The sequence below is a fragment of the Quercus suber genome, unplaced genomic scaffold (assembly GCF_002906115.3).
Source record: "Quercus suber isolate HL8 unplaced genomic scaffold, Cork oak 2.0 scaffold_276, whole genome shotgun sequence".
NCBI lineage: Eukaryota > Viridiplantae > Streptophyta > Magnoliopsida > Fagales > Fagaceae > Quercus > Quercus suber.
The window spans coordinates 104,313-115,970 of NW_027069732.1; the positions used below are offsets into that span (position 1 = coordinate 104,313).

At 34.1% G+C, this 11,658-nt stretch overlaps 1 protein-coding gene across 1 annotated transcript; it reads left to right on the forward strand.

Moving 5' to 3' along the window:
* The first annotated feature begins 2,694 nt into the window (after positions 1-2,694).
* LOC112018342 (uncharacterized) lies at positions 2,695-6,504 on the forward strand. Its single transcript, XM_024050870.2, has 2 exons — positions 2,695-3,560; positions 6,111-6,504. The coding sequence occupies exon 1, from the start codon at positions 2,730-2,732 to the stop codon at positions 3,540-3,542; it is 813 nt and encodes a 270-aa protein (XP_023906638.2). The 5' UTR covers positions 2,695-2,729; the 3' UTR covers positions 3,543-3,560; positions 6,111-6,504.
* The last annotated feature ends 5,154 nt before the right edge of the window (positions 6,505-11,658 follow it).

Consider the following 11,658-nt stretch of genomic DNA (forward strand, 5'->3'; position numbering starts at 1 on the left):
CTGAGGTAGTTCATATTCTTCAAAATTGTATTATAGTGCGCTATGTTTTCCTTTCTTTTCTTTTCTTTTCTTTTTTTTCCCTTTTTTCTTTACAATTAAACTATTTAAGTTTCAAATAAATTATCCAAGTTCCTCATTTTCTTAAAAGTGATTATCATGGTAATCAAAAAGCATAACAAAATTATACTTGATACTACTCAAATAATTTTGTCTTTTTATATAAATTAAACTTCTCACTTTCAAAATAACTAACTATTAACTCAAATAAAAATCAAATCAAAGCTATAAGAGGGGGAGAGACTACTTGTAATGAGAAACTCTAAAACACTACACCAAAACATATTAAACCAAGATAGAATTAATAAAAAACACAATGATTCATCAACCTTAAGTAGAGTTGCAAGAAAGAATAAAAAACCAAGAGAGAGAGAGAATAATCATTTTTTCATGAGAGAATGTGAAATAGAATTACAAATTTAAAGAAAATAAGATGAGAATAAGAAGAGTTAAAATAAAAAATATAGTAATAAATACTAAATTATCCAAGTCATGTAATGCAATAAAATAACATTATATTCTTATACACTATCTTTATGATGCAATATGATAACATATAACGATTAAAGAAAAGAAAAAAGACGACTTAAAAACACTAAACTAAATCGCATCAACCCAAAATAGAGTTCTTAAGAACACAATAATTTATCAATTTAAAGTAGAGATGCAAGAAAAATAAGAAAATCCACCAAAAAATGAAAAGAATTGAGAGAGAGAGAGAGAGAGAGAGAGAGAGAGAGGAAAGAACCTCTTTTATCTTTTTTTTTTTTTGGGGTGTGTGTGGGAAAAATGTGTATAGAATGGGCGATAGAATAACAAATTTATAATAAAGAATGATAATAATATAAGCCAAAATAAAAGAAGATAAAAGATAGAAGAAGAGTGACATTAAGGTAAAGAGTAGTGAGAAGATGATAGTATATATGTTAGTTATTCTAGTCCATGGGATTTGGGACCAAACACTCTTATTACTTGAACTTCACACATATTATGCCTACATAAATACTCTTTATTGTAGAGTGTTACATACACATAATATACATAATATTCAGTTTATTCTATGTCTCTATAATCATATTGTTAACAAATGAAAAAGTAAAAGGGAGTGAAAAGTATTGGAGAAAGTGTAATAATAAGTTAGAAAATTAATAAGAGAGAGAGACCGAGAGTTGAAAATAGAGCCAAAATAAAGGAAGGTAGTAAATAGATAGAGGAAGACCAACATTAAAAATAGAAAGGGAGTTTGAGAGTTTCCCAATTTTTTATTTTATTTTATTTTTCATCAATTCATCTGTCTTAAATTTCATTCATTCCAAACATATATAGTCATTCCATTTACGCATGGATCCAAGGTTGTCAAAATCGGGATCCTACGTAGAATCGTGGATCATAGGATCGAATCGTGGATTGTAAAATCCTACATATTTTCAAATTTAAAGCAAAAAAACACAATGATAATGACTTTGTATGTTGAATAATCACGTAAATTGTGATTTTATCCATTAAAAAACAAATATTTGCATCATATGATGCAATTTACATGTTATACATCTCTACGCCTATACTAACGAAATAAATTTAGTTAAGTTTTGACTCAATGTATCTAAAAAATTCAATAAATGTTTAATTAGCAACCAATTACCAAAATATTTATCAACACATATGGAAATATTTTCCAAGTTTCAAGTTTAAAATCCAAAATAAGTTATCAAATGGAAACTAGCTAACTAAACTATGAAATCTAAAAGTAAGATGAATATTAAGGTGAAGTGAAGATTTTATTATTCTCATTCTAGATTTCTTATAACCACTGTCCTAACTCCTAATCAAAATCATCCAGTTTATCATCTATGTAAACATTGTACATTTGTATACTAGAGCTGCAAAAGAGATCAAGATACAACTTTACACTCAGTTATTCAAGTTATATCACTCAACAACAATTATAGAGCATGCTCAAAAAAATCAATCAATCAATATACAAAATACAAACAAACTAATAAAATTATATATAAGAAAAACATTTGAGTAATATTAGAACACAAATTAGTCTATTGATCAAACAAATTTAACAATACTATAGCTTAAAAGGTAGCAAAATCAATATAAATTCTTCATTTAGAAATGACGAAGCATTTCTTCATTTTGATTACAAATGAACTAGAAACTAGAAAATATTTGCTTAGGTTAAGACAATTATATAAAAATAAAATAAAAATTCATACCATCACAACATAGAAAAATAAAAACCCTTAAAGCTTTATCAAAAAACCAAAAATTTAAGCCATAAAAAAAAAATAAAAAAAAATAAAAAATTGATGTTTTGGTAGGATCGGTAGAATCGGTAGGATCTCATACGATCTTACAATCCCACATGATCCTACATACACTTCTATCATTTTTATGATTCTAGAGCGATCCTAAATATTTTAGTAATGTGAGATCGTGAATCGTGCGATCTTACAATTCAAATCGTAATTTTGTCAAACTGCATGGATCAAAGCTAGCTACCTCCTCTTGGGAAGTAAAATAAAATTGAATACAGATGAAAGAACTGAATGGACAACCTTGAGGGGGGAACTGAAGGGACAACTTGAGGTGTAAATAGGCAAGTGCATCGAGGAAAAAAAAAAAAAAAAACCCACAAGGGCCACAACTCATCCGCTAGAGCAATGGATCGTCAGAATGCGAACGAGACTCTGTTTTCGCCGCCATCAGTCCCATCCCCAAAAAAGCTGATATTCAAAGACCCTCCTGCAGTACAAGCTAAGGATGACGTGGTCGGAGAAGATACGGGCCCACTCTTCCTACTCCGGAAGTTTCCGAACAACTCCCCCAACAGCAGCAACTTCAACGAACTCTCTCCGGATTCGAGTGAACTCTACGCTTCGACGGCGTTGTCAGTGAAGAAGCTGATAGTGTCGGAGCTCTCTTCGTCTCGAGAGAATGTTAACGTGGAAACAATGGTGGAATTGGCGAACAAGGCTTTCGAGACCTTGGATTGGCTTGGAGCTGACTACGCAGATCTATACGATGCTGTTAGAGCTCTCCTTTCTCACTGTGCTCAACTTTCCTCCGCCAAGAGTGAGCTCCAAACGCACCAAAACGAAGAATCCAATGCCATTTCGTATCTCGATGTTCTTCAACGTCGGTGTACAGAAGCGTTTGAAGCGTTCGCTGGATCCTTAGCCGAGTATCTGGAAGCCGAAAAGCGACTTGGTGTGCTGAACACCAGTGTTTCAGAACAGCGAGAGGTGTTGCGAAAGCTCAAGAAGGAATCGGCACAGAAAGGGAAGGAGGTTGCTGTTCTCAAAGGGAAATGGAAGCGTTGCCTTAGGTCTCACTTGGTCATTAAGAATGAAAAGAATGAGTTTGCTGAGCAAGTGACGAAAAAACGAAAGATCGTCCAAATGATCGAGGGGCGTTGCGACGAGATCAAGGCTGGTGTTAAGCGGTGTAAAGAGACTCTGTCATCTCTCTACTAAGCCAATGTAATGTTCATGGTAATTCTCCCTAAATCAAAAACCCCAATCTTTTTTTTTTTTTGGTTGCAAACTCTAATAACTTCTTTGAGAAAATGATAGAGAAATAAGTCTAGAAAAATAAATAATAACAACTTTTTTTTTTCACAATGCTGTGCCTTGGGAGGGAATAAATCATGAAATTGATTTATTTAAAAGATTTTAAGGAATGCCCGTTTAGTAAATATTTTTTAAAATTATTTTATGCAAAAAAAAAAACTTTTTTTAATTGTTATATTTTTTATAAAAGTAGTATTAAAATTTTGGTAAAATAGTTTATTTGTTAATGCCTATAGAGCATGTGTTACCCAACTCATATTTTAAATAGATATCTTTTTTTCTATTTTTATTTTATGTTGTGATTTGAATATGATAAAAGTAGTATTACCACGGGGTTGTCTCACTTCAAAGCAATGATATACCTATCACAATCACAACATGCCACCTTATTAAGTTGTGATTTTTTTTTCTTGGGTATCTCTAGCCTTGTTCATGCATATGCTCATGCTTGAGACACATCTTTATTTGACATCAGTATCACATGTATCCATCTTTTATCAACCAAAACATTTCCCTCAAAAATTGTGACCAATAGCTACTAGGCTTATGCTACATTAACGGTTGTAAATTCTTTTGTCATTGGTTGTGCTCCATGGGAAGGTCCACCTAGTCCTAATTTTCACTTTCTGTGCTTACATAATAATAATAATAATAATAATAATGTGTCATTTGAGTTAGAATTTATTGTTCAAGTGAGAAGATTGATTGTGGCTCACCTAATAATATTTAGCATTCAATAAGTTGTGTTTTTGTAAGTTAGGCATGTCTTGTCTTTGTTTGAAAATATTGCAGTTTCTTATTGCACTCTTTATTTTGTTTTGAATTTTTATAAACAACTTATGGGATGCAAGGAAAGGGAAATGTTCTATAAATGCCTTCTAAAACTCTGCTTGCAATTGTCAAAGTGAAAATACATTGTTAAAGTATTGTCGTTATTTTTTTTGGTTGCAAACTCTAATAACTTCTTTGAGAAAATGATAGAGAAATAAGTCTAGAAAAATAAATAATAACAACTTTTTTTTTTCACAATGCTGTGCCTTGGGAGGGAATAAATCATGAAATTGATTTATTTAAAAGATTTTAAGGAATGCCCGTTTAGTAAATATTTTTTAAAATTATTTTATGCAAAAAAAAAAACTTTTTTTAATTGTTATATTTTTTATAAAAGTAGTATTAAAATTTTGGTAAAATAGTTTATTTGTTAATGCCTATAGAGCATGTGTTACCCAACTCATATTTTAAATAGATATCTTTTTTTCTATTTTTATTTTATGTTGTGATTTGAATATGATAAAAGTAGTATTACCACGGGGTTGTCTCACTTCAAAGCAATGATATACCTATCACAATCACAACATGCCACCTTATTAAGTTGTGATTTTTTTTTCTTGGGTATCTCTAGCCTTGTTCATGCATATGCTCATGCTTGAGACACATCTTTATTTGACATCAGTATCACATGTATCCATCTTTTATCAACCAAAACATTTCCCTCAAAAATTGTGACCAATAGCTACTAGGCTTATGCTACATTAACGGTTGTAAATTCTTTTGTCATTGGTTGTGCTCCATGGGAAGGTCCACCTAGTCCTAATTTTCACTTTCTGTGCTTACATAATAATAATAATAATAATAATAATGTGTCATTTGAGTTAGAATTTATTGTTCAAGTGAGAAGATTGATTGTGGCTCACCTAATAATATTTAGCATTCAATAAGTTGTGTTTTTGTAAGTTAGGCATGTCTTGTCTTTGTTTGAAAATATTGCAGTTTCTTATTGCACTCTTTATTTTGTTTTGAATTTTTATAAACAACTTATGGGATGCAAGGAAAGGGAAATGTTCTATAAATGCCTTCTAAAACTCTGCTTGCAATTGTCAAAGTGAAAATACATTGTTAAAGTATTGTCGTTCTATCTTGATACTATAGAGAGCCCTAGTATAACAAAATAGTTAAGAGTCAACTGGAAAAGGTTTGTTCTTGAGTCCATTTAATTGTGAATTTCATCATTTCATGCATTTTTTAAAATATATAACTTCAACAGTTTGGTTGCACTTCAACCTGATGCGAGTTACATTTTCTTTGACTATTGCAATTTGTGCTATAGTTATGATCTCAGAAATTGTGTGCTAATTTAATTAGATATGAACTTGTATTTGACTTTACCATTATTTGTATTTTTTCTTAAGAGAGTTGGCTTCACATTTTGAGAGCCCTCTAGTGTCTTTTTATTTGATGATAGCTCAGGTTTAGAGACCCAAAACTCCCTGAGGAGGCTGGATTGGTACGAGAACAATTAGAACTTAGAAGAAGTATCATTGGGTGTAGAGTGAAGAGTAGCAAGTAGCAACATAGTAAAATTTTATACTACAGTTGTGATCTTAGGAATTTTATACAATGTTGTACAGTTTCTATTTGTTGAAATTTGGAGTTACACTTGCTCATCTGCAATGTACTTGTGCTTTTTCACAGGTTGGTGGTGATCGATGAGAGCTTGGCTTCGGCAGCTACTACCAATATTTTGATTGCTCTTTTGATAGAGGGAAACCAACTTTTGATGATATCTATTTTCTTCTTTGTTTTTATTGTACTTACCAAATGAACTTGGATAGTACATGGGCTTCTCTTTCCCATGCCTCAACTGGAAGATGTTGATTATAACAGCTTTTTGTTAATGCATGTAATCACCATTCTCTTAGTTTCTTCATCATTACCCTTTTGTCTTGACGGGAACTGACAAAAAATTCCTCACCTTCCAACTCACTCACTCCTCCTCGATGGCAGAATCGGTGGCCTCGAGGGTGGCTCCGTCATTCCGGGCTCAGTGGTGACGTGGCTTGACCGAACCATAGGGTTATTGGTATGAGTCTGACTACTCATATTCATATTGTTGTCAAGAAGTTCAAGTTGTGCACAGAAATTGTCCTCATCGAGAGGGTAGTGAAGCCACGCTGCCATTTCATCTTCTTGCATAAATAGATGGCTGTTTTTCTCGTTCTCTTGTTCCAATTCCGATGGTGGAGATCCTCTTATAGATCTTTGGTTCTGACTCTGCATAACTACTTGCCTGTTTTGCCACAACGGTTCCATGATCTCCTCTTCAGGCCTGCGTATTTCTCACTCTCCGTCAAAATATTTTGAAATTTCAATAAAGAATTGATTAAAGAAAGCTTACAAAGGTGATTTTCTGGAGCGAGTAACAAGACATTGCACAAAGCACCTTCTATAACAACGTTTTTTTTTTCTAGCAGTTGCGAAAGCCGCCACTATGGGTTACCTACTGCGGCTGCTAGGGAATGAGTATCTTAATTTCTTCTCTTTCTCTCTATCACCATTCTAAACTCTCTCTCACTTAATTATTCCCATTATTTCAGTTCTCACTTTGTCCAACATCAATCCTGTATGGACCAAGAATAGCAGGCCGGCCTTGAATTGTGCCAAACCCATGTCCATTGAGACAGCCTCGGCCCAAGTCAAGCCCATACAGTCCAGCAGTTTAGAGTTAGCCGAGCATATGGGAAGTATCCTAGATATGCTGAGAACAAGAGATAATCCCTTAGGGGAAATTGCCAACGGACAATAAAACCCAGCATCAAGCACAAGTTACTAGGGAGTCATTTCAAACAGCAGGAGATGGGTCCCTCCTAACAAGTAATATGATATGGAGGACCTATTGACATGCCAAATATTCCTTATCATGACTATCCCACTTAAAGAAGGTTATATATAAGAAGGTAGAGTTAAGAATAAGGGGTTGGAACAAAAATTTGAGGGGGTAGGGGAGATAGTTCAGCATTAAGGGATCGTCATAACACCATTAGTGTCATGACTATCCCACTTAAAGAAGGTTATATATAAGAAGGTAGAGTTAAGAATAAGGGGTTGGAACAAAAATTTGAGGGGGTAGGGGAGATAGTTCAGCATTAAGGGATCGTCATAACACCATTAGTGACACCACTAATCACTTCTTTGGACTTCCTATTGTGGGATAAGCTCAATTCAAAGTACAAGTGAATTGAAGGTTTAGGCCCAATGTTATTGAAAATCGACCACCACAAATCCCATTTTGCTTTTTTATTCTATTAGTTTTTAATTTTAACCCCCTTTGACTTTTGCCCAAATCATGCATTTATTGTCACTTTGATTTTTAATATATACATATAATTGACTAGTAGCTTAAAAAAAAGATTATTATTATTATTATTATTATTTATTTATTTTTATACAAGATAGAAATTATACTCTAACCTAATCTAAGTGTATATATGTATGAAACTTCCTCTTGAAGACTTAAACACCAACCCTTATCCTTCACACTCCATAAGTACTTATACCCGTGAAGTGATTATCACGCTAAATGTATTATTAAATTTTAATCTTTAATAGTTTAGCAGTATTATTTAGTATATTTTAGTATTTTACTTTTAGACTATTAAAATTTATATAATTTAAGTTTGTTATAAAATTTGTATCAACTCCTATGAAAATTCCTATCTATTTTAGTATAAGATTTTTTTTTTTTTTCTATTTAACACAACAACTTTTCAAAATCATCTATATCAAATTATCTATTCTACATTCTAATTTTATTTAAATAATCATTTTTCATTCTTTATTAATTATATGATATATAAATCTGCAATTTAATAAATTTACACATTTTTAATCAAAACTTGATTAATGTAAGTAATTTTAAAGAACAGGTATATTTGACACATTTTTCCATTATTTCATGTATTCAAGCGCTTTGTCTATAAAAATTTATAAGGTTTGGCTTATCAGTTTTTTTTAAAAGTAAATCTCTTTTTACTTTAATGAAAAACTACTGCACCGCCACTAAATAAAACGTTGGACTAAAATCTATTGAAAAAAAAAAAAAAGGAAGTAAGGCTAACCAAATTTATAAGAGCATCCACACCAGCTCGTGAAAACTCTTCTAAAATACAAAAAGTGCTCCAATTTACACATTTTATCCTAAAAACCTTCCACATCAATCTTTATAAAAATGTCTAAATTTACATGATGGTCTTGCAAATGAACAATAACTGTGGAAATATACACGGTTACTGTTCATTGTGTAAACGATTTTTTAATTTTTTTTTCTCTCTCCTCTATCAAACTCCAACCAACTAGCGCAGCAGAATAACAGAAGGAAGAAGAAATCTCATACCAAACCCAAAATCAACAACAACAATCTATTCCAAAATCAACAACAACAATTTATTCCAAAATCAACAGAAAATTAACCCAAAATCATACTCAACGGAAAACTCACCTGGAATACTCAACAGAACCGGATCTGCTGCCCGATCTGCTACCCGATCTACTGCCACTGCTGCCGCCCGATCTGTTGTCGTCGGGTCTTCCATTGCTACCACCGGATCTTCCATTGCTGTCGTCGATTTGGGGTGGGAGGCGAAGGATCGGTGATGGAGGAGAGAGGGAGGGCGAATGCACACCAGCGACCGAATCGGCTGATGGCTGAGGCGGCAGTGAGCTGGATCGGCGAGCTGGGAGTGTGCTGGATCGGCAAGTTGGGTTGGTGATGGAAGAGAGAGGGAGGGGCAAAGAAGAGAGGGAGGGCGAAAGCAAAAAGAGAGGCTGAATCGGCTGATGGCTGAGGCGGCGGTGACGGGGAGCTGGATCGGCGAGGGCGAGCTGGGAGTGAGTGAGGGAAAAAGAGAAATGGAGTGAGTAAGCTGAAAAAGGAAAGGGAAGGAGAAAATAAATTTGAGGGAAGAGATAATGGGTGAGGTAAAGAGAGAAAACGATTATTAATAAATAAATAATAAATAATATTATTTAATTTGAATAGATATGTAAAATAGAAGAACTGATGTTAGTGTTTTGGAAATATGGTAATGTAAAATAGAAAAAGTAGATATTTTTGTGTAAAATAGACAGAATATTTTAGAAGAGCTTATGGGAATGCTCTAAAGCCGCCAGAACAGCTGGTGCAGTGGTGCTGCGTGGATGGGCGGGAGATGAAACTGTGAAAATGAAAAGTAGAGGGAAGAGAAGCTTTTAGTGGCGGGGCCAGTGAAGACGCTTTTAGTCCGTGAGTTCACGTTGTCGAGGGAGGATTATGACTTGGCAACAATGGTGGATTTGGCGAACAAGGTCTTGGCTTGGCTCAATGGAGTCAATGCAGACTATACTGAGCTATATAACGCTGTCAGAGATCTCTCTTGCCACGCTGAACTCTCCTCCGTCGAGAGCGAACTCCGAACTCGCCAAAATGACGAAACTGAAGCCGTTTTGTCTGGCGATGAGCTTCGAGCTCGATCGAGAGAAGGGACTGAAGAGCTGGCTAGATCCGAAGCAGAGTATATGAAAGCTACGGGGCCGCTTAAGTTTGTTGAAAGATAAGATCTCGGAGACTCGAGAGGAGTTGAGAAAGCTTGAGGAGGAATCGGTTGAGAAAGAGAGGGAGGTCGATGTTTTGAATGTATAATGGAAGAGTTGCCTCCATTCTCACATTGCCATTAAGAATGAAGAGCGAGAGTTTGATGGTCAATTGTTTGAAAAGCATAGGAACCTTGAAGAGACCCAACAGCGTTTCGATGAGGTCGAGGCTGCCGTTCGACAGTCGATAAAGGCTCTGTTGTCAATTCTCTGCTAAAGCAATGTAATGTTAAACTTCTTCTGTTTTGTTGCAAACTCTAATAGTGACTTCTTTAAACAATGATAGAGCAATAACTCTAGAAAAAAAAAATCATCACTTTTTTCAAAAGGGTGCATCTTGTGGGAATGAATCGTGGACGCAAATGAAAGTGATTGTCCACCAAGTGGATTCACAATCACAATGAGCTACCTTATCAAGTTGTGAACTTTCTGTGTCTCTACTCTCTAGCAATACTTATGCTCAAGACTAATCTTTTTTTACAGAACTTTTAATTGGATATATCATGTATCAATCACGACATGTCATCTCAATAGTTGTTAAAAAAATTTGTGCAACTAGACTCATCCCATCTTAGCCATTGTGAAATTTTTTTTTATCATTGGACTTGATGAACTTTTTTTGTTATGCCCCTTGGAAATTGGTCAACCTAGTTCTAATTTTAATTGAAGTGTCACCATATATGTAAAATGGAAATTCTCTGATAAGAAAGATTAATAATTGAATTGGTCCTTTAAGCTATGTTCCCAAGATTGAGGAGAGATTTTTTTTAATCTTCTTATCATTGGTAATTTCACTCACCTATAGTTTTGAATTCAAAACCTGACCTTTTACTTCACAAGACAAGAATGTGTCCTTTGAGCTAGAGTTTATTGGCAAAGAGAGAAGATTGACTGTGGCTAGTGTGCATCTACTGTCCTAAAATTTAGTTTTTCCTCAAGTTCCTGGTCATTATCTATCAGATACTAATGCTTGATAGGGATTGCATAATCAACAAGCTGTGTTTCTGTAAGTTTTGCCTGTCTTGACTTAGTTATTTGCATGAAAATATTGCATTTTCTTATTGAAAGCTATTTTGTTTGAACATTTCTAAACAATTTATGAGATGCAGATGGAAGGGGTGCAATTTTCTCTCTCTCTTTTTTTTTTTTTTTTTTTGGGGGGGGGGGGGGGGGAGGGGGGGGGGGGTGGTGTCGGTTCTATAAGTACCCTGTAAAACTGTGCTTGTAATTGTCAAAGTGTTGACAGAGAGCCCAAGAATTAAAAATAGGTAGAGTTTAGGTTCTACATACAAAGGTATTTAGGCTGTTGTTTGTGACATTGAAGTTTATAAATTGAAAGTCTTAATGGAATTCTAATATTTGTTCAAAGAAGGTTCCTTCCATTTTGTTATTGACATGCTTGTTTTCCTTGATTGCTTATGCTTTTGGGGTGTAAGATACTCGATTCTGCAAGTGATAATTACTCAAGAATGCTAGAATATTTTTAGGTGCATTCTTAGATTTGATGCTAAATTTGGAGACATTGGAGGATTTGCTTCATGGAGTTGGGTGGTGGTTTTTAAGTATTCATTCTGTAACTAATTTTTTCCATGTAGAGAGGTTTTTTCTTCCAAGA